Source organism: Lonchura striata, chromosome 14 (genome assembly GCF_050655825.1).
Source record: "Lonchura striata isolate lonStrDom1 chromosome 14, ASM5065582v1, whole genome shotgun sequence".
Lineage (NCBI taxonomy): Eukaryota > Metazoa > Chordata > Aves > Passeriformes > Estrildidae > Lonchura > Lonchura striata.
Window position 1 is genome coordinate 3495238 of NC_140716.1, and position 23201 is coordinate 3518438.

A 23201-nucleotide genomic window follows, 5' to 3' on the forward strand; every position below is an offset into this window, starting at 1 on the left:
TCTGATTTTGAAATAAACATTCCATAACTGATCAATCACAATAATTGTGTTGTCTAAAACTTAAGTGCAACTTGCACTTTTCTAAATTTGTTGTTGTTTTTGGTTTTTTTGGCAGAGAGTGGTTGTATTTATTGTGCCATGAAATGTTGAATCCCTACTATGGACTCTTCCAGTACTCCACAGATAATATTTACATGCTGCAAATCAATCCAGACTCTTCTATCAATCCTGTAAGTACTATTACTAGTAATTACCATTCTCTTTCTACTTAAAGAGGGGTCCTCTGCAGTTTCTTACAGCTATTCTTCCACAAGAAGGGTATAAACTGCAGGGTAAATTGGAATAAGAAGGTGTTAATGTCTTATATTTATACAGTAAGAAGCAGAGGGATTTTGTTCAGAAATTAAAAGCATGACAGCCTTTGATAAATACCTGATTTCTACGAGACTCCTCAGTACTGATTGGTTTGCACAGTCATTCTGAGAAGACAAGACTGATGAAATTCATCTTCACTGTGAGCACAGGTAGATGTGCACACAGCATTATATTCCCAGCAGTGCCACCCCATGACTTTTAGGGATGTATCCCTTGCTTGCCCTTTCTCACTACCCTCCTGTGCTTACTCTTTCTCTTACTGGAGGATTTGTATTGATGCAGACCTTAAAAGGAGCAGTAGTTCTGTATTAGTAGAGGGAATTCTTCCTGACATGACATTTCCTGACATTTGCACTGGAAGATGAGGGAGGTGGATTGGAAGAATGTTAACCATAGGACTTACACCTCAGCTTTCAAAAGTTAGTTTAAAAGGAACATGAAAGAAATTAAGGAAAACATTTGGATGGTTAAACAAAGAATAAACTAATTTGTGTGTAATCTTCATCTCCTTGGATTCTGGAGGTTTCATAGTGATTTTCTTTGTCCAAGTTTTTCCCTTTGAGAGGTCTAAAGACTTGAATCCAATGTATTAGACAGGTAATGCACAGAGACTTGTTGAAGGTTTTTAATTATTAAATGCTTTGGTTTTGGTTATGTTGTGAGGAAAAGTGGTGGCTGCTCTTGCCCAGAGGGCTGCAGGTAACTCACACAGAACAAACCACCGAGGGTGCCACAAGATGTCAGTGTCTTCCCAAGCCTGATTCTCCTCTCTCCCTGCAGGACCATTTGTCTTATTTCCATTTTGTTGGTCGGATAATGGGTTTGGCTGTGTTCCATGGACACTATATCAACGGGGGGTTCACAGTTCCCTTTTACAAACAGCTGCTGGGGAAACCCATCCAGCTCTCCGATCTGGAATCTGTTGACCCGGAATTACACAAAAGTTTAGTCTGGATCTTGTAAGTACTGAATTTAGCAATTGTCTCACTGTAGAGAAAATGGGGTAAAGTTTGTTGGCAACAGTGAGATGCTTTAGACAAACAAAGAGTTTGCAAAATCTTTTTATGATGGCTGTCTGTACAAAGTCATTAAACTATTCTTAATATATCAAAGGTACTTGAGGAAAAGTTGGCATTGCAAACTCTCCCAATACTAAATCATTAAAAGTTGCATGGGCATGGTAGAATATTACTATCAAAATCCAAACTCAGGATAGACATCTAAGGGGAAGTACAGCTTTCTTTAAAAGAAAGCCAACTCTGATTAAAATGAAAATAAATTGAAGTAATTTGGGCTTATGTATGCTTACAGAACAAGATCAGTATAGCTTTGGGACTCTTTGGAACTGCTTTGCATTATCTCAATTTCTTTTCCTGAATGCTATTTTGAATTTTGTATTTAAAGAAGTTACTGATTATGAAGTTCTGTATGTGACAGCAGATCAGATTCTTGCTGGGTGTATATATATATATATATATATATACATATGTGTATATATGTATTTGTGTGTGTGTGTATATCTGTATATATAGGGTTTTACCCAGTATCCTGAGTTCTGTTAGAATTAGATGAATATTGCATATCTGATCAGGCTCTTCAACATGCACTAAACCAAACAGAAACTGGTGATGGTGGCAATATTCCTCAAGTGTGTGAAATGCAGGTGGTAACTAAGATTTAGCCTGAAGACTACCTAGGTGTTCAAATAACTGTCAGCATCACCAGTGAGAGTTAGCAATATGCCAGAAATGCTGAGTTCACCCTCTGTGCATTGGCAGAGAGAACGATATCACACCAGTCCTGGACCATACGTTCTGTGTGGAACACAACGCCTTTGGGAGGATTTTACAGCATGAACTCAAACCAAATGGCAGGAATATTCCAGTGACAGAAGAGAACAAGAAGGAATATGTCAGGTATTGCAAACAGAAATATGTCCTGTAAGTGGAGTGGGAAGAGGGTAGTAAACAGAATTTTTGTACCTAGTGAAACTAAGGAAGTAAGTATTTTGGGTGGGAACTCCTGAGTCATAAATGACATGAATGTTTTCACTGGAAGACCTGGGAGGATGAAGTTCTGAATGGTATTTTGGTTTTGCGTTGATGGTGCAACAATTATTTGGTGAAGAAAAAGGAATGGATAAGCACTTCTTTTACAGTACAAAAATGTGTGTATTAAAACAAAGTCCTGTGTAAAATGAGTATTTTTCTGTGTGAAAATCCCAGTGCTGTCCTGCTCATCACCCCTGACTTTTTCCTTCCTCCCCCACAGGTTGTATGTGAACTGGCGGTTCATGAGAGGAATAGAGGCACAGTTCCTGGCTCTGCAGAAAGGTTTTAATGAACTTATTCCTCAACATCTCCTTAAGCCTTTTGACCAGAAAGAACTTGAGGTATGTTTTATCCACATGGATTACTGTTCTGTAATTTGTTTGATCCACAGCCAAGCACTGATTTAAAAAACAAACATAAAGCAAGCAAAACAAACAAAACACAAAACTTATTCCCTTCTATGTACCAGAAAGCTGAGTATTTGTTTGACCAAACCCTCTTAGGTTTATTCTTGACATTCTTTGGGTTGATATTATTGAGAGGGCTACTTAAACAGGGAAAGACAAATACACTATGGTTTCTATCCAAGGACTAATGCTCAAGGCAGGTGGTCTGAGAAGGAAGAAACACTGCAAGTTTGAGGAATTCTTGGCAAGACCAGACACGTTGTTTACCCCAGAACCTGTTTTGTTCAGTAACTTTTCATGCATGGCTGTTTCTGTTTGCACACAGGAATTAGTTTGCAGGAGTAGAGGAGTAGTGCATATAGAAAAGAAATTAATTTGTCTTATTATCAAATCCTGAGAAAGCTCCTTCTTAAAATATTTCCTGTTACAGCAATTTTTCCTCTGGTTTTGCTTCTAGAAAAAAAAAGACAACCTGTGGAATATTCACCACTTGTGGTTTAGAAAGCACTAGCTTTGTGCTAGTCAGTCATGCATTTTGGTTAATCCCACTAAGTTCTTTCCCATTTGCTTCAAAAGGTAGATTAAAAATCCATTAAATATTTCAATACTCTCCACATCAGGACAGTCACAACTCCCCTAATGGTGTGGCAGGCGTAAGTGGGTGCTATCTTGGTGGCACAACAAGGCAGCTGCTAAAGGGCAGCTCTCAGCAATGAGATCCTTACTGTGGAATATTATGGGAACTTTAAAATACAACACATGTTTTGTTTTGAGGGGTGAACTTTGCTCTGTGCCATTTTTTTGTTGTTGCCAGAGGAGGTGGTTAAATGCATGGCCAGCAGCAACTTCCTTTTTGTAACCTGGTGTCATGTGGAAAAGAGATTGAAGTGATATATCTGGTCTGTATCAGAGGTCAAAAAACAGATGAAAAGTTTCCGTAGTTTATTGTGGAACAACAAAGTAACTCAGATGTTCCCATAAGCTGAGCAGGATTCCATTGTTGCTGGTATTGGCACCTCTAGGACAATCCTGCAGCAGGACAATGATGCTGTGCCACAGCCTTATTCCAAATCAGTGTTGTGCCCTCATAAAGACAGGCTGTACATTCCAGGGAGCACAGATTTAATAAAGCAGATCTTGCATGGGTTTCTGACTCTTAGTTGCTTGTGAAAGTTCTAATGCTGGCAAAGCACTGCTTGGGATCAGTTTCACTGCAGTCAAACTGGAGAGATTTACTGCCAGTTCTGTACTGGTTTGGAAGGTTACCTTGCACCAAAAAGGTGGGTGAAGCACCTAAACAATGCCAGGCTTCGTGACGTGGATGGATTTGTTTTTATAACTGCAAACCTGAAATTACTCTGGACTTTAAAGCGCTTCCTAATCTTCTAACAGCTGATCATAGGAGGCCTGGATAAGATAGACCTGAATGACTGGAAGTCCAACACACGCCTAAAGCACTGCATGGCTGACAGCAACATTGTCAAGTGGTTCTGGCAAGCAGTGGAAACGTTTGATGAAGAAAGAAGGGCAAGGCTGCTGCAGTTCGTGACGGGCTCGACGCGTGTCCCACTTCAAGGTTTCAAGGCTTTACAAGGTGACTGATGTGGAGGCTGAGTTAATCTGTGGTTGGAGAAAGGGATAAAAGTGGTGTGGTATTTACAGGCCTCTTGTAAAATATCAGCATATTACTGGATAAGTCAAGCACTTGCAAACTTTAGAGCTTGAGAGCAGTTTTACATTTGTCAGCAGCTCAGCTGCTGCTGAGCACTTTGGCTGTTGCTGATAGTGATGGAAGCTGGTGAATCTGTTACTGAGCAGTGCTTTGACTGCTGTCAATTTTGGCTTGTCAGTCTCCTACAGCTCTGTGCTCTGGGGTTCAAATCATTCCATGCAAATATGCACAGGGATATATGGCTGACTAAAGAACTTTTTCATGTGAGAATTGTATTCCCCTCAGTGTTCAGCAACAAACCATTAGGCTTTAAATCAAATTTCTGAAAATTGCAGGTTTTTATCAAAAATGTGGCAGTGTCCTCGGCTGTTCTGATCTCCTGATCATATTCCATTTGTTGGCTGACAGTATATTGATGTTAAAAATGAAAATGCTTGTTCTGTTTTACAAGGAAAACCTTCATGCACTTAAGTATTTTCATTTTTGATGGTGCAGCTTCATTAATATCAAATTTAGCAGCTTTCCAAAATACCAGTCTGTAAAATGATTGTCACAAACAGCCTTATCTCTTCTGCCATCCCTTCATCAGCTGCAAATATCTCTACAAATTTAGCCTAGGACATACTTAGGCTTGCAGCTGGAACTGTAATTTCCTCTCTTGCCTTTTTATACACAGCAAAATGTGTGTGTGTGAATGAGGCTTTGTTGAAGTGCATTAACTAGAATGTCTGTCTAAGGTTCTACAGGCGCTGCAGGACCCAGACTGTTTACCATCCATTTAATAGATGCAAACACAGACAACCTTCCAAAAGCCCACACTTGGTAAGATGGAAACGCTCTGCTTCCTCTCCCTTTGTCTTGATTTAAAGAAGTCATAGCTCTGTCCTGGGCAGGGGCTAGGCATGTGATACACATGGATGACTCCAGGAGTGCTCTGTTAGCTTGGATATATCTGTTCTCTGCAGCCAAGAAAATAATTTGCCTTTCTTAAGGCTTGTCTTCTATACTATCTGTGGTTTTCATTTATTCCAGAGGTGGTTATTCTGGGTAGTGAGACAATTGAAAGTTTATTTCTGTATTTCTTTATTACAAAGAAATGTTGTCAGATGTCGAATGTTGGAAGCTCATGCTGTTGCTCCAGTATAGGCATAGCCTGAGCCCTTGCACGGAAATCTCACTCCATCAGAGGCAGGAAATGGTGTCAGCAGCAGCAGACTGTCTGCAGGCAGGGCAGGGAGTGGGCTTGCCTGATGTGTTCCTTTTTATTTGCAAATCTCCTGCATCTGCCTTCTCCTCCTCCTCATCCCAAATGCTGCCTTATTAAGCTGTGCATTCCTGCTGTAGAAACAGTTGTTTTTCATCCTTTCTCGTCACTGAGACAGTGAGAATTTTTACAATTTCTATCTATATGTAGCCTCTCTACATTTTTCCCCCCAATAAGCACTTCAGACCCATCAGTGTTTTGTTACTTTCCCTGCAGCTTTAACCGGATCGACATTCCGCCTTATGAGTCATATGAGAAGCTTTATGAGAAGCTGTTGACAGCTGTGGAAGAGACGTGTGGGTTTGCTGTGGAATGAAAAAGCTACCAAAGGAAACAGATGCTAGCTCATGGACCACCAAATCAAAAGCTAGAAGAAGCTTGCTGTGAACTTCCTGCTAAGCTGTCTGAAACATCTGAACTCTGACAATTTAGAGATGGGGCTGTTTCCCTTAGGTCGCTGGTGGATTAGGGGGGGAGGGTCGGGGCTTTTCTTGGTGGTTCCCAACTCGATTTTCTCCCCTTTGTTACAATAACCCCTTCCCTCTTCTTCTATCCCCCCTGAAAAGAAATGCAGCCAAATTCAGCATTTGGCTTTGGTTACACAGGATATTCTGCTAGATTTGTAACACATATTGTGATAGGGTCAGCGACCTGTGGGGCTTTTCTAATAGGAGAATCAAAGTGTATTTGAGAATGAGCTTAATTTGCTGAGGACTTGAAACTGGTAGGTGCACCTGGTTAGTCTGTCTTAAATCAAGGTTGAGCCTTTGTAGAATCCAGCAGGTGCAGAGTGTCTGACTGGCACCAGAATTTGCATTGCACATTTTAAACATCTGTTTAAAAAGTAAACTTCTAGCAGAAAATACCTCCATATGAACATTTAACTGAAAGGTAAAGAAATCCAAGTTCTGCCTTAGCAGGAAGCTCCCAGTGGAAGCTGTGGCTCACCTTGAGAAAAGTGAAGGAATCTGGGACAGCTGAAACGGTATTGTATGATTTCTTTTTGGTTGTCCTGGCTGAAATCTAATTGTTTTGCACGTGAAAACAATTCTTTCCTCCGGCAGAATTACTTTCCATCATTTGTTCAGATGTAAGTTCCTTGCAGAGAAGCGTTGTGAGGAGGAGACAGAGGATAAAAATCCATTCAATCCCAAAGCTGTGATTTCTATGCCACTGTTTTACCCAAGATGTGTTTGTGTGACTTTAAATTCTAAGACTCACATGGAAATCACTAACAGAGCAAACTCCTGCTTCAAATATTTTGGCCTTGGGAAAGGTTTATTTGGAGATAGAGGTAAAAGGGGAACAATATACTGAATACATTCTAAATGTTACAGAAAGCTATTGGAAGAATTTATTACTTCAGTTATGTAGGGATGAAAATTTCTCCAGAGAGCCATAAGGCTATTTTTTCCAATATCTGAAACTAATATTAAAAGGTTTGTTCTCTAACACAGGGGTAACAGAAGCAAATACAATACCTGAATGTCTTGATTTGAAACACAGGTGTCTGCTAAGGAAGGCAGGAGCCTCCCTTGCAATGGAAAATGTAACCTCCTTCCCTCCAAAATATTATAATTTTGAAATTAAGGGGTTTTCAGGCAAAGATAGGAGAAATAGGAATAATGGCTCTTTACTAGCATATATAACAAGGCAATAATACAGAAACACTGGTTTAAAGTGACAGTCAGGATAGGACCTGACACCCTGTTGGTCAGGGTGGTGGTGGCAGCCCAAGTTAGTGGTGGCTGCAGTCCTGATGAAGTGATCAATGTGGTTCTGTTGAAGCAGTGGTCCTGTAGAAGGGTCTGGTCTTCCTCTGAAGGTCCAGTGGTGATTATGTAGCTCTTGTCCTCTGGGAATGCAGTAGGTAAGGGCTGCCTGTGGTGGTCCAAATCTCAGATTATATCCAGGTAGGAAGCTTGGTTCCTCCCCCTGGGTGGAGCATCTCACAGTGGGTGATGTGATTTTATGAGTCATGCATTGAGGCTTAATGACCCATTAACAGAAGATAATTCCTCCAGAGGGAGTTATCAGGGATGTGTCATGGAAGAGATAAAGAACACTGCCCCAGATGGTTTTAGGAGATTGTGATAGAATACATACCTTTGGTTACATCCTACATTGTAACCTAAGACACTCAATCACTAACATTTTTCCAGTTGGCACACCAAGATGAGACGGTATTTTAACAAATAACATGGCTTCAGAGAGACCCAGTTATCTATCAAACATGTCTAAACTTAAGCAGGCTTGCTTGTATAGGATTTTTTTTTCTTTGGCAAGCCTGATTTTTAGAGAGATTCATGACTGAACCACTTAACAGATGTAACATTAATGGAATAGTGCATTGAAATTCAGCTGTGGGTAAGAGACTGTCTTTAGGAGATGTCTACTGGAATACTTCTATTTTGTCTTTTTATTTAATTGCATTTGGTAATAGCTTTAAACTGTGATAGGACAGAAAGTAGACACTTGTCAAAACCTGGCATCTATCTCTGTTTTGTTTGTTTGTGGTTTTCTTTTTGCCATTGACCATAATTCTTGTGATTTGTCGTCGGGAGTCGCATCGGAGGTGTAAAATTGTACCATAATGTGAGATTTGCACAGGGTGGCTAAAGATGCTCATCCTGCAGGACTGTACAGGAGAGGTATGTTCAGCCCCCTGTTCTGTAGGGATCTTTTGGCACTTGGAGACCAGTTTCTGCAGTTCTGGTTGTTGGGATGTGCAGCAGTTGGCAGACAGCATCCCTACGGTCCCAGGCTGAGAAGCAGAGTTCCCACAACCCTGGATTTTCCAAATTGCTTTGAAGTCAAACCTGTTCATAGAGTGTATTTAATCCTTTCAGTACGTTTGAATGTGCAATAAACCAGTCAGATAGTAAAAATGCAAAACTGATTATTGCCCAAAAGCTCTGCATGCAGTCTCATGTGGGTTTTTCACTAAAAGAAGTGTAAAAAAACCCCAAAAGCCCAGATACTAAAGCCCACCCCTAATAAAAATCCTGTCACACCTGCAGCACAACTGGCTCAGTACAAACCAAGTGAGGTGAAGGGAAAGGCCCCTGATTTGGAGATCTATAGGTCAAGTAGCTTTATGTCAACGACCCAGTTGACATAAGATAGTTCCTAATGTCTTTGCTAGGTCAGTGTTTTATTGAATGCACAAAATAAGAATAGGCAAGGATTGTTGTTTCGAAAAGTCCGTCTGTTTTTTGCTGTATTTAAAAGCCCTTGTCAAGGTACCTCCTCCGTGCTGACAGTAACGAGAATAGGGCACTGTCTTTTAAATTATTTCAGTTCTCTTTTCAACAGCTTCACCACCTCTCCCGTTGTGTTGTCTTTGCAATTTTGTGCCACTTCAGTGACGACGAAGACATTTTTTGTCTTGTTCTGTACATGCATTTTGAGGCAGACCTTAAAGCTGGTTGGGTGGATGGAGGAACAGCAAGGAGTGAGGCAGAATGGCTTCGGAGCCATAGGCTGTTCTTTCCATGCCCACTTCCAAGGCCAGAGAAGGACAAAATGCCAACAGCATGGCTGGAGCCCGTGGCTCTCAGAGGTCTGGGATAACCTCAGCTGTCTGAATTTGTGTCCATTCCCACTCGGTCTGCCAGCACTTGAACTTGGTTGTTACTTCTCAAACTTGCCCAAAGAAAACCATGGAGTCGCGTGTTCATGTTGTCATTCCACGTCCCACCGCGTGCACGGACACTCTTGGATCTGACCCGAAGGAAATACAAGGTACAGCATGTCTGTCATTCCTGTCCCACGGCACAGCCACAGCTGCTCCATCAGCCGTGCCCTGCTTCTGCTCCTCAGCCTCTACTCTACGCTCAGGGATGTAGGAAACACCACTCTGCTCGTGTGTTCCAGCGGGGAGGAACGAGACTGTTGGCTGGGTGTGAGTGTTCACTTGGGCATTATGTTAGACAAGACCCTGCTCCAAAAAGGCTGCTCGAAGCTCAGCAGTTTGTCCTCAGTTCAAGTCGAGGTGGTTGTAAAATCCAACAGATTTTGTAAATTACTGATCAGCCACCAGGCCCTCTGGAGCCAGTGCCCAGGTTCGGGGCCGTGTGGCACAGCAAATTCCCAGAAACGCAGTATGGATCTGGTTTTAATCTGTTAATTTTTTGTTGTTGTTGTTGTTGTTGTTCCTCAACCACTTTATAATGTATTTTTTTAATTTATTATTTTGTAATGTCATGTTTAAGTATTGCTGCTATCCTTGTTATTCTTCCCACTGTTTTTATTGCAGATTTATTTTGTGGAAGTTGTACACTAATGTTTCATTTTATGTCTAAATCAAAGTATTTAAAGAAATACTAGTTCTATTTAATGTGGTTATGGAACCAGCTGGAATAAACAGTGATTGTATAGTAGGCTGGACCCAGGAGGTCATGTTCATTTTTGTTACATATGCAATAAACTCACAACTTTAAACTCTTGGTAGCCACTGCTTTGTTTGTTAAAATATTTGTGGGAATCAGAGGAAAAGAGTGGACAAAGTATCAAAATGCAATTGATTTAACAGATCTGTATGGACTGCCTAGATGAAAGTCCTCCTCTGCAGGGAGAACATTTTGTTTCAGTAATTCACCTTTTTCCCTTCTTTTCTCATTATTTGTCCTGATGCTTTACCAAAACCTCAATTTGCAGAAAAGATTGTAATCTCCCCATTAATGAAAGCTGGAGAAAGATTCACTAATGTTGATGAATCCTTGCTTTCCTGTTTGTATTTTTTTCCCTAATTACTGCTGCTTTGCAAGTGGAGGACAGGAACAAGTCCGAGGAGGTTGCTCAGTGTTGGTGTGTGCTGCAGCAGTGCCTTCCCTCCCTGATGCTGAAAGCTGGGCCATAATTTGGTTAATAAATAAATAAGGAGGGAGTACAAATAAAATGCCTTTTGTTCTTTGAGTAATTTCACAATATGAACAAATGACCGGGGAGCTGGCTGCAGCCACCCCTCGTGTCAGCCCGCGGCAGGGGCTGAACGATTTCATTACCTGGAGCAGGAGTTCGTGTCAGTCCTTCAGTGCTCTGTCACACACTGCTGTTTTCTTTAATAACTACTTTTTGTGAGATTTTCCTGATTTCTGCTTTCCTTTTGGCTCTAAGGGAGAGGAGAATCTCTGGAGCCAGCTCCAGTGGGTGGGCTGTGCTGTAGAGGGGCTGCTCCAGGACTTCTCTACGACGTGAGCCTCTTGAAAAGTCAATTAAAATTATCCCATTTCTCTTAGGAAATCATGCGGAGCTCAACGAATCGGCTATCTCCTTTTCTGGCGGCTTTGGCAAGCCACTTAAATCCCTCAAATTCCATTTTCTACTCTTCCTGCGGGACGTCCCCATCTAAAACGCGGTGTCCGAGGGGGGAAGAAGCGCTTCCCTGCCATTCTCTTAGGCCTCCACGAGCACTCAGAACCGCGGGGGGGGGTGCAGGGGTCCCGCACCCCCCAAAATTCCTGAGCCCCCCAAAAAGTTCGGCCCGGGCCCCGCCCCGCACGCACGTGCGGCGCTGGCCGCGCCCCCTCCCCGCGGGACACCGCCCGCCCGGCAGGGGGCGTGGCGCCGCCCGCCCCTCTCTATGGTAGCGCGGCCGTGCCGGGCCCGCCCGCGCCGCCGTCCCCGCGCGCCGCTCTGGCGCTCCCTCGCCGGCTCTCTATGGTGCGGGGCGGCGCGGTCACGTGGCGCGGGCCGGGCGGAAGCGGCGGCAGCGGCGGTTAAATGAAGCGGGGCCGGTGAGTGCCGGGGCGACACCGGGGCGGCACCGGGGCGACCCCTCCGTCCCGCGGGGCCGCTGAGTGCCGGGGAAACACCGGGGCGGCCCCTCCGTCCCGCGGGGCCGCTGAGTGCCGGGGCGGCACCGGGGCGGCCCCTCCGTCCCGCGGGGCCGCTGAGTGCCGGGGCGGCACCGGGGCGGCCCCTCCGTCCCGCGGGGCCGCTGAGTGCCGGGACAGCGCTGCCGTCCCTGGGCCTCGCCGTTCTCCTCGCTGCGGGGTCGGGCGCTGCTCCCGGCTGGGGCCTGTCCTCAGGGACGGGTCGTTCTCCCCGCGTTCCCTCAGGGCCCGGTGTCCGTTCCGTCTGTTTCTCTTCCCCCCCACCTCCCCTCAGGGCCGGTCCTTCCCGTCAGGGACGGGTCGTTCCTCCCAGCGCTTCCCTGAAGGGACGGGTCCGCCGTGTCCGTCCTCCCGTACCCCTCCACTTTCATTTAGGGCCGAGTTCTTCCTCCTCGCTTTCCCTCAGAATCGGGGACACCCCCTCCCCCTCCAGCTCCCCTCAGGACTGGGTCCTTTCCCTCCGCCCTGCATCCCCTCAGGGCCGGTCCCGTCTCCCCCTTCCCGAGGCCAGGGGGTCCCTTCCCCGTGTTCCCCCGCAGCCCCGAGGGACACCCGGGGACAGGCGCTGCTCTCCGGGGCTCTTTGGGCTGCCCCGGCTACCCCGGGCCCGGTGCTTGCAGCTTGTGAGGAGAGGAGAGTAAAAGGTTGTTCTCTTCTGACCCCTGTTCAGTGTGGGAGCACTCGGTGCTGCTGGGACATCTCGACATTTCAGATATATGCTGTGGGAGCTGCTGCAGGAAAGAAACCCCAAACACAGCTGTCCTCAGAGCTGAGGGATCAGTGTAAGAGATACTCCTCTTCCTCTTCTTTCCTTTCTCTATTGATCCAAGTGCCAGCCAGCCGTGGTAGAGCACAGCCTGGAAGTGTTAATGTACCCTGCGTTTATGTAATGAGTTTTTCTGCCCCTGGGCTGACCTTGTTCCCCCAGAAGGCTGGAGGCAGGTCAGGATCTCACCGAGGTCTCCTGAGGCTGAAGAGCTGTGGGAGCTCCAGCGTGTGTGTGAAGAGAGGAGTGTGAGCTCGCCTGGGGCAGTGCTTTGGGGTGGGCAAAATGTGGATTGGCTTAAAGAGTCATCCCAGAGATCCTGGGATTTGCAGCTGTGCTGGATAGAACCCTGGGTGGATAATGGCTGCTTGCACCTACCAGCCCAGCCTGGGGAGTTTTTCCTTTCATCTCACTTGTGCTTTATGATCTGGAGTGTTCTCTTTGAGTGTCCTCCAGTACCTTACTTTAGAATCTTACTGACAGATGCTTAGAGCAGTTTTCGTACAAATAAGTTTAGTTGTTGATGTTTCTGTTCAGTTTGGTCGCTATCCTGAGATCTCTGATGCTTTGAAAGAGAATAGCTGATGTTGCTTTTTATTTCCATTTATTTATTTTATTTCCATATTGATGTGCACTTTTATTTCCATAATCCCGACGTGGTGCTAAGGGACTAAAGCTTGATGTCCATGTGATTTTCAGAGTATTCCCTCCTGTGTTTCTTTCCCTATGGAACAGGATTGCTTCAGGCAATTCTAGCAGTTCTAGAGGGTCTCTTGGTGGCTGAGAGGCACAGCCAGTCCTAAGACCTATGGGCAGATCTCTGCTTCTCTGTTTTGTCTCTGTGGAGCTTGAGTCCTCTTTCTTAACAATCTCTGCTCTCCCACCTGATGCACTTTGGAGCTCTTGCAGGTTTCCAGTGGAAGCAGTGGAGGGAAAGGCAGGTGTCCCCTCTCAGGCATTTAAACTGGCCTTTGCTCAACTAACGTGGCCTCTCCTGCTTTCAGAGAGGATGGCATGAGGGTTTTTCCTCCAGCAACCTGCTTGGAATGTGAGGCAGGAAATCTGAGACCCATCATTCTGCAAATCCAAATCTTGAGCAGGTTCTGGTACATCCCTGAACAGGTACAAGGCCTGTGGTAGAGGCTCAAACCATGTTTTGTTTTGGACTAGTAGGATTCCAGGGACAGCTTTTCATTCCAGAACTCTGGGATTTACAGCTTTAATGTGTGCTTTTAGTTTCTAGGATGAATGCTGTGCAAAAAATCCACTGCCTTGCATCAGGCCTTCTGCAATTGTAAACACGTTAATAGATTTCATGTGCTGGGTGTCTTCGTGGTGTGACTGGATGTTCATAAACCGTCATCTTGACAGGAGTTTGTGCCTGGAACACCAAGACTTGGGAAGGGACTCAGACAGATTTCCTGAAGATCTGTAGACATTCAGCCTTCTTGGAGGTGCTGCATTGTGGTAGCAGGCTTTCTTCCATCTCTTTTTCTTGCTTCCTAGGAGGATGTTTTCCTTCTGGTTGGCCTGGCTGCAGGCAGTCGGGGCAGGAGCAGCAGTTCCTAGAAGAGCACTTGGGGCAGGTGTTACTGGTGATAAGGTGCAGTCTGGTTTCCAGCAGGGTGCTGGCAGCCTGTTCCTGGGCTGGAGTTTCAGGAGCTGCCTCCGAAGTCCAAATTCCCGGGTAGACCAGTGTTTTGTCTGCCTGAGAATGCGGTGGGCGTTCCTGCTGCTGGCGAGCCTTGTGCTTTGAAATTGGACACAAATCACTGAAAAGTCCTGTGGCAAGAATAGGTGGGGCAAACACACAATTCCGGCGGCTCTGGCGCAGCTGGAGGAAGGCAGGAAGCATATCCCAGGGGCCAGGAGCTGATTAGCAACCTGGAGTAGCACAAACTCAAGTGCAAGAGATGTGAAGCCCTTTGGGTGTTGTTTAGTTGCCTGCTGGAAGAAGCTTCCATTCATTAATTTGGAATGGGTGTCTTATTTTTATTTATATCTTTCTAAAGCCATTGTGAGTGGTTTATTGTGTGTGAGTGCCAGCAGTGCTGGGTGTTGGGGCTTGCCACTGGCTGCATTCTTTATGGGACAGTCAGAGCTGCACCACTCATTCCTCTCATTGGAAGTTTGGAGATTTTTTTGTTTGTTTGTTTGCAGATGGTTTTGATCTGGAGATATTTTAAGACTCCCTTTAAATTATTGAATTTGGACATCAATGTATCTACTTAAGGATGAGGCATTAATAGTCTCCAAAGCCTGTGTGTGCACTGAAGTGATGGTGGGGGTTCAAGCTGCTTCTTGTAACTGGGATTACTCTCAGTAGGACCAACCCCAGTGGGACAAGTGCCTTTTTAAATACAGCAGAAGGTGTGAAACACACAGCTGCCCGGGGACAGCAGCTGTCTCCCAGGAGATCGGGTCATTTGTGTACAGGCTGGGAGTTCCTGTGTTTGAAATGGAGCTGAATAATGGGCCAGTCAACATTACTCCAGAGTAGTTTTGTTTTTAAGCAGGTTACTGGGAGATGTGGGAAACTGGGGAGGGGTAGGCAGAGAAAACAGGAAAAGAGGGGGGGGAGTGTCCTGATAGCTTGAATAAGTTATCCTTGCCAAAGCACTAAGATGAGAGATAATAAGGAGTGTCTCACTGAGCTGGAATAATCTCATTCTCACCAGCCTTCATGTCACTTTTATAGAATTTCAAGTTTATTTTGGACTATCTCAGGAGTGATGTTTTTCCTCTGGGTCAGTGCTGAAGGGCTTGCAATGGTTTTAAATTCATAACGATCCTTGAGAAAGCTTAATTCCTGAGGATGGGAAATTATATTCCTTCTGAATGACACCTCTCTCCTAATTACCAACCCTGCTGTGGTTCCCTGCCTGTGTTGATGAGGGGAACTGTCAGTGCCTGATTAAGTGGAAAAAGCATTGGGCTTTAGGGAAGGATGTCACCATGGGGCAGCTGCTACCCCAAGCCACGCTGTCACCTCGCAGTGTTCCTGACCCAGGTCAGCAGGAATTTAAATTAAACGTGTGGCTTTCTCTCTGGCTTTAGGGTGCTCCACTCCTGTGCTGATGCTGGTGGTGCCCAGCTGCTCTCAGGGTGGGTTTTGGAGGCTGTGGTTGCCCCTTGTAATGAGAAGCGAAGTTGATGAGCTGAAATAAAACCGGGAGTGTTTGTGGGTGGCAGGGTGACCTGAAATGTTTTCAGTTGGCCTCGAAGGCCAAGCGTGGTGTTGCTCCCTCAGCCTGCTCTCCCCTGCAAGGAGGCCAAGCTACTGTTTGCATTATTCAGAGAAACATTTGGATGGGATCTGTAGAGGCATCACGTGATGCAGCTCTGCGGTACAAGGTGGTCAGGATCTGCTCTAGCTGGAATTTCTTTTTGGGTGAATATAAGAATGAAAAGTGGCCTCAAGTAATATGTTTTGTCCAAAGCACTCCTTGCACAAGGCTTCTGTACTGCTTTATCCAGACTGACGTGCTCTTGCCAAATTGTGGGCACTGCTCCTGTTATTCCTTGGAGGAAAGCAGGCAGGGGTTGGCTTTTTGCAGCCCTTGTGAAACCAGAGCGAGGAACAGATTTACACTTCTGCTTCCAAATCCCATCCCAAAGACATGATGCATTTTCATGTGATGGGTGGGGAAGGAAAACCTCTCCCTGATGCTTCTTGCGGATCATTTTTGTTTGAAGGCCAGTCTTGGAAGGAGCACTGGCCCATGTACCCCTGGCAAGTACAGGCTCTGTTGGGCAAATACATTTCAGGGGGTTGGCAGAGGGAAGGGACAGCAGTGCTGACAAGCTGCCTGTAACACAGCCATGATGCTGCTGAGGACTTTCCTCCTCTCCCTGCTCTGCTGTCATGTGCTGAAATGCAATTTGAGGGAGATGACAGCAGCAGCATAATGGGGAGGCAATAAAAGCAGCTCTTTTTTCCTTTCAGGAAACCAGCAGGGTAGGGCATTTAATGCCTCCCGTGCTGCTGGGATTTCCAGCTACGGATGAGCAAGACCTGGGAGCAGTAACTTGGCTAATGTAAATAGTTCCTTGTAGATTGTTAAAGCAGAATCCTTTTGTAGTGGAGCTTCATTGTGCATCAGCTGGGAGGTGCCCTTGGATCTGCCAGGACTAGCAGAGACCAGCTTCCAACAGCTGGAACACACCTCTGGAGAGTGCTCCTCAGCTCCATGTGTTTGTGTTTATTTAGCAGTTTGTGGCTGGTTTTACTGACTCTCCAGCCCAGGTAGTTAAATAATCTGTCTGATACTGCAACGCCCAGGAAGAGAATTTCTGTTCTGCTGTGAGGACTCACACAGTGTTGGACACGTGTGTTGACCAAGGGTGGGCACAGGATTCATTGCCTGAAACAGTCTGTCCTTAGCAACTGCTCTGAGTGCAGCCTGTGTAACACCCTGGCTGTGGCCTGTGGTGGTTTTTGTAGTCCTGTGTCTGTGAAATGTTGGTTTGCCTTGAGATTAGTGGGTGGTACAGTCTTGTTAATCTACAGGACTATGGACCTGGAGAGTTAACATACAGCTCTTCTTTTCTTGGTTTTTAGCTCATAATTCATTCATTTGTGAACTTTAGTAGTCTCAGAAGGGATTTGTGCTGGATGTGGAGCATCTCTAAATCCAGCCACCATCTAATTTCACTGTTTTCTGCTCTGATATCGTGGTGCTTACCTCAAATGCAGCCTCTTTGCTTTTCTGCTATTTTAACGTACCCAAACTCCACAGTGGTCACTGCCACGTGACATGGATGAAGTCAGGCTGGACAACTGTCATGAGCCTGAAAGGCTGCCCTGGGTTTTCACTTCTGAGAGCTTGCTGGGCTGGAATTGGCTGCAAGGCTACACGTGGCTGTAAACAAAACTAAACCCAGTTTTACAAAGACTGTTGCTGGCTGCCTGGAAAATCTTTTGACAAGTGGTCATCTGTGGTGCTGGAGCAGTAGGGGGGTAGTTGCAGTTCTTCTGTGACAATGCTCCTCCTGCAGCAGTTGTTGGGTGCAAAAGGCAGCTTATTTTTTACTCTTTCCAGCAGAAATTGGTGCAGAGCACAGATTTGTTGCTCAGGTGTTGGCACCTGTCTTAAAAGGTTGGTATTTTGTTCTGGGTAGGTAAGGACATTTAAGACTTTTCACTGTGAGCTTGGCTTGTTGGCCCAGTCTGGCTCTAAACTGGGCTTTTGTGTATGTTTTAACCCTTAATTGATTGTGTAAAAGCATCTTTCAAAGTGCCTGACCGTGCAATAGGAGCATGTGTCAAATATTTGAGTGTTAGGGATAGGCTGTGGCAGTATCAGCTTAAGCTGCAGTTTAAAATCTTCCCCCTTCTTGCAGTTTATTTTACCACCTTAAATCTGTTCTCCCAATTCCACCATGCTGGATATGTGGAGGGTATCTGATCTGAATCCTACAAAAAAACATTTTCCAGGGCATTTCCTTTCAAAGCTGTAAGAAATGCTGGAGGAGCTTAGTGTGAGGGGGGGAAACAAGGTATGAGAACATGACTATCCTTAACAGGTATTGAAGTGAAACCCTTCTGAACATGAAGCCACAGCTTCTGGCTGCTGACCTTTGGAATTGTGGCAAGTGCAGATGCTGAGTGTGGCCCTAAAAAAGGGCATGGCTGTTGTAACCAGAAAATGTGACCTGTGAAGTCATTCTTTTTGGAAGTCCCTCACTCTGGGATGTTTGACACGTGGAAGGGTCGGTGGCAGGCTTTTAAGTCAATAGTTCTGAAAGTGCTGTGCAGATTGACAGAGACCTTTTTTTTGCCAAGGTGGGCTGCTGCAGTAAGTCAGGTTTTTTCCCTGTGTGCCACCTCAAGGTCAGGTCTCAGCTTTTGTGTCGTCAGCAGCTTTGTGAACAAGGTGGGGTATGCTGTGCTTGAAAGCAAAGTTTTTTGTGGTAAGTTCAGGTGACATTTAAAATAAAATATAAAAATACCCGCTTTCTTTCCACATTTTTTCCTGGTGGTGCATTATGCTTGTAATTTTTTCTGGAGCACAGCTTCCCAAGTGCAGCTTAGGTGGCTTCCTGAGTGGCTCTGATGGGCAGCTGCTCAACATCCAGGATACCATCAGAGCCTGTCAGTTCCTTGTGGTTTTCAAGTCCTCAGGCTGCCATTGGAACTAAACCTGACTCTGTGCTTTCCAGCCCTCTTGATTTTGGTCTCCTTAGCCCTCACTGCTGCTTTTCACAGCACTTTCCTGGTTCTGTGCAGCCTGGGTCTCCCTGCTTTCAGTGCCCCTGCAGACAGGGCTGTGAGCTGAGCAGGCTGCTGGTTGCTCAGTGTGAATGTCAGTGCCACTGCCTGTCCCAGCAATCTTAAATCCTTTATTTCTGTTTCCTCTCCAGTGAAAACAGTGCTGAGATGGGAACCTGAATGCTCCTGAAGACATTCATCCAACTTGTTCAATAACTGCTTAAAAGGTTGCACTTGGATTTCTTTGTTCTGTTAAGCTCTTTAAAGTGGCATTCAGGATGCCTTAAAAAAGAAAAGAAAAAAGGCAGGAAAACTACTGAGGATTTGGAGAGGAAATGCTCTGTCCTTTCTCCTGGAGGGATCTGTGAAGTACAAGTAACAGAGGAGCACTCTGCTAGATATCCTGGGGCTCACAGGGCATTTCTCCTGCACTTTTCCGTGTGGCTGCTGGGTTTCTGGAGAAAAGAAGGCAGCTGCAATTAATGCTGTGTGGAGCTGTGGCAGGTATGTGCAGTACCTGGGGGTTTGTGGAGTCCAGCTCTTTAAATTGGTGACTGAATCTTGGTGCTGATCAAAGCAGTGATCAACCCCTGGCTGTGAGTTCAGGGAAAGGAAACTGGAAGTAAAACTCACTCTGGAAGCAACAGAACTGCAAATCACATGGTTTCACATGCTCTTCCATTCATCCCCACCCTTATAGCACAAAATTAGAGCAAAACATTTCTTCCAAATGATGGTTTGGGAGATAGGCTGTGAGCAGAGCAAGGCTGGGTTTGTGTGTAGGTCCGTAGCCAAGTGCTGAGCTGCTGCTGTCTGAATTGTTGCATCAACATGAAATGCCAAGCTGGCACCTGTGTTTGTGATGTGGGAGGGAGGTTTTGGATTTAGGGGATTACACTGGATGATCTTACACATGCCAGAAGTCTGAGGCAGGCAGAGTACTGCCCTTTACAGGAACCAACTCCAGGATCTCTCTTTCTCCCTCAAAACCATGATTTTTCACTTGACTATTAAAATGAGCTGCTCAAGATAAAGGCATTAACTCTCCTTTCCAACTAGAATTTGTAGATTTGATTTTTTTTTTTTCAGGACTCAGTTGAGGGGAGGGAGAATGACAGATACAAAGGTTTCTACCTCTTGTGCAGAGAATGGTTTTTTGCATGCATCAAAACAAGGAGTCTCGTGCTGCTCATGGAGATGGAACTCTGTTATTTGCCAGAAGGACTGATGGGGGTCGTGGGAAGGCACTGAAGTGTCCAGAAGTTGACCTTGATGCCAATCACCAGGGAATAGCTCAAGGAATGGGAAACTTTCATTTGTGTTGCCCGGTTTTGGAAAATGAATGCAGCTGTTTCAAAACAGTCTTACATCTTAGAGAGTAGCTCACAGAGCAAATATTTTGCAGGTTTGGGAAGGAAAACTGGTGCCAATGTATGTAGCCAGCTGTTAGTGAATTAGGTAAATCTGGGTACATTTCCTTCCTCTTGTACTTTGTGTTTCAGATAAAACTGGTGATTGGGTACTTCAAACAATTATGATTAATAATTATGATATTGTGACCTTGATGAAATGAGCTGCAAGTGAGGTTGATGAGAAGCTTTGTGATGTACAGACAGCCAGGATGCTTCCTGTAGGTCCTGAGCAGGCTTAAAAAATGGGGGAAAATCTAGTTGGGGATTTGAAGCCAAGTAATCCCTAAATATCTGCTCTCTTGATTGCTACTGAGTAAGCAATTTTCATTAGCCTGGAGCAGTGACATGGAGATGTAACCTGTCCTGTGTTAATCTGTAGCCTCTCTTTTTTGAGCATCTCTTGATGTGCTCTTGGTCACACTCCTGACTCTGCAGTTACCAGTGGTGAGCCTGGGGGGAGAGGGCATCACTCCCTTCAGTGCTTTTCTCCTTGGGTAAGAGAGGCTGAGGAGCAGGGAACTTTTGGGAAGTAACTGGAAGCTGTGATTGCTGCCAGCTTCATTGCTCATTTTCACCTTCATTCATGACCTGCCCTGGAGCTGCTGGAGCCAGTTACAGGCTGGTGTGGTTTTGGAAATAGTAACTGCTCTCCTGGGATACTTTCTGAACTGTGTATGTTGGGTGTCTTGTCTGTCAGGGAGGTGAGCATTCAGGTTGGGTTTACTTGCCACAAAATACTTTTTGTATTATATTGTCTTATGTTTTGGTGTGGTTAAACCAGTTCTGTGGCTTTCTGCCCTGGAAATATCACCTGGCTCTTTTTTATTGTTCATTTCAGATTCTGTTCCTTGATTTTTCTCACATCTCAGGAATCCTGTCTTCCCCTTCTCAGAGTGTGTATATTTAAAATCCTGTGGTAAACCAAGCCAGCTGCTAATGTGGGAAACACTGGGAGAATACTTTATAACTCACCAGCCAGTTCTGTTATTAAATAATCTTCAGGTTTGTTGTTTCTCTTCAGCACATGCTACAGATCCAAACATTGGTGGCAGAGCTGCGTGGATGCTCTTGTCCTAAGTCTGCCCCTGGTCTGTGCTGCTGAGAGGAGCTTTTGGCCAATACCTGTAGCAGGTTGTGCTGCTGGAAACCAGGTGGTCTTTCCTGCAAGCCTCTGCCCGCACACTCCTGCCTTCAGAGGCCAGGGTAAGGCTTTTGGGCTGGAATCAATGCTTTTTCCACTTTTCCCAGGCTTGGAACTGAGCAAACCTGCTGGCAGAAGCCCTGCTGCAGCCCCACGTGTTGCCCTCTGGCTCTGTCCCTTTGCAGCGTGTGAGGCAGTGGCAGTAGCTGCCCTGTGCATAGCAAATAGGATTTGTTTGTGCCCAGCAGTTCTTGTTTGGCTTATGATCAGGGGATTTCTAATTTTCACTTGGGATGATGCTGCTTAACACGATCAACCACTGTTAAACTCCCCCTGCTTTTGCTCAGTGCCTGTTACAAGGAGCAGCCCCCAGCAAATGGTGAACCCTTTGAAATGTCTCAGTGAAATTCTTGACAGTAAGTCAGGCTGGTTTATTTCCCTTCTGTTGTGCTTTTTTTATTTTTTAAGACTGAATTTTTAGCTTTTCATTTTGGTGGTTGTCATAAGCCCTGCATTATTTAAGTGGCTTGTTTTAGCAGCTTGAAATAAGCCAGAAATTCACCTTGCTCGCAGGCTACCAGCAGACACGTTTGCTGCCCGCAGGCACAGAGTAGGAGTTGATGCTCTTCTGTCAGTGTAGGTGAGCAACAGTGGTGTTCTGTGTGGGGGAGAGGCTAAAACACAGTGATTTGATGTTGCTGACATCTCTTTCAAGTTGCTCTTTTTTTTCCTTCCCCCCTGATCGTTTGGGACCTCAATTCCTACCTCCCCTGCTTTCTGTCTAGTCCTGTTGCCTTGAGCTGGAGCCAGACAAGAGCACTTTGAGTCTAGTCCCATCTTGGGGATGTGGGAGTTTAAGATTTCAAATGCTGTAAGTGGGGGGGAAAAATACATTACACCGTGTTGAGAAGGGGGGGTTCTCCCTTTGACTGTCAGTTTAAATTCCAGCACCATCTGAAGATTCTCATCACAGCACAAATGTGGGGTGGAGGGAGCAGATTTGAGTTCTGCTCCAGTTACTGCAGTCCAGAAACGCCTTCATATATCAGGAGATTAAATATATGCACAGCACCGATGGTGGATATTTTTAGGTTAAGCTAAAAATATGTCATGTGGTGTTTAAAAGGATTTTGAATGGGTTTTGGAAATCCTTGTGTAAGCATTCTGTGTGCTCCTGAGACCTGCTTCACCTCGTAGCAGCTGATCCCTTACCTCATAGTAGTGGTTGGAAGCAGTGGTTTTGTGGATGATATTTTTGCATGTTTGAGGAGCTTGTCCGGGAAGTCCCTGTGACCTCAGCTGTCAGCCTGAGGTCTTGTCAGTTCAGAGAACTGTTAAACCCAAGTCCCTGGTGGGCTCTGCTTTTTCCAGTAGCTGTTATGTTCTTCTCTGAATTCACTGTAGGAAGAACCATAATGGGGAGGATTTTATTGTCTGCACAGTGAAACAGCTTGGGTGTGCTGGGCACTGCCCAGGCTCCCCAGGGAATGGTGATGGCCCCAAGGCTGCCAGAGCTCCAGGAGCATTTGGACACTGCTCTCAGGCACAGGTTGGGATTGCTGGGGTGTCTGTGCAGAGCCAGGAGTTGGATTGATGATCTTGTGGGTCCCTCCAACTCAGGTTATTGTGTGACTGAGTTATGGAGTAATACAGAGGTGAAATTGGGTGGGATCACATCTTCAGCATGGTGGGTCCTTCCTGCACAGTCAGGGAGTGTCTTAGAAGTCATTATGAGAATTTTGTGTCTCCTGGATACTGCTGTAGGGATTCAAGTCCCAAATCCAGCTTGATGTGCTGTGATGCAGGTGGGAGCCTTTTAAGAAAATAAGAAAAAATTAAAAAGTTGGGAAAGTGTTTACCTGACTGCTTTGCTATTAAAACAGTTCAGGTTTCCTGTCCTTGACTGTATTGCAGGAAAGCTCATGGGCATGTGAGAGCCTGCTTAAAGGTAGCCTTATTCTTTGCCTATAAATAGGCTCTGAAATCACTGAGGTAGTGTGGAATAGCTTCTTTCCATCTGTCTTCCTTGCTTTTTTATTATTGTTTATGTAGGGCAAGACCCCAG

General features: G+C 45.4%; 2 protein-coding genes across 7 annotated transcripts in view; both read left to right on the forward strand.

Moving 5' to 3' along the window:
* Positions 1-10221, forward strand: part of SMURF1 (SMAD specific E3 ubiquitin protein ligase 1) — a 45156-nt gene extending 34935 nt beyond the window's left edge. For 2 of the 4 annotated variants that reach the window (XM_021549603.4, XM_021549618.4), the window contains exons 12-18: positions 116-230; positions 1156-1334; positions 2154-2291; positions 2647-2767; positions 4226-4427; positions 5252-5327; positions 5986-10221. In XM_021549603.4, the coding sequence (XP_021405278.1) occupies positions 116-230; positions 1156-1334; positions 2154-2291; positions 2647-2767; positions 4226-4427; positions 5252-5327; positions 5986-6085 (931 nt within the window). In that variant the 3' untranslated portion in view covers positions 6086-10221. Of the gene's footprint in view, positions 1-115; positions 231-1155; positions 1335-2153; positions 2292-2646; positions 2768-4225; positions 4428-5242; positions 5328-5985 lie in introns of all 4 variants that reach the window. The other 2 variants (XM_021549594.4, XM_021549611.4) reach the window with 1 other exon arrangement.
* Positions 10222-11321: 1100 nt separating this feature from the next.
* The window catches only part of RNF216 (ring finger protein 216), a 76812-nt gene continuing 64932 nt past the window's right edge, over positions 11322-23201 (forward strand). The window contains exons 1-2 of one of the 3 annotated variants that reach the window (XM_021549576.3): positions 11371-11507; positions 12277-12388. The gene's annotated coding sequence lies outside the window, so the exon portion shown is untranslated. Of the gene's footprint in view, positions 11508-12276; positions 12389-19063; positions 19088-23201 lie in introns of those variants that run through there. The other 2 variants (XM_021549583.3, XM_085592142.1) reach the window with 2 other exon arrangements.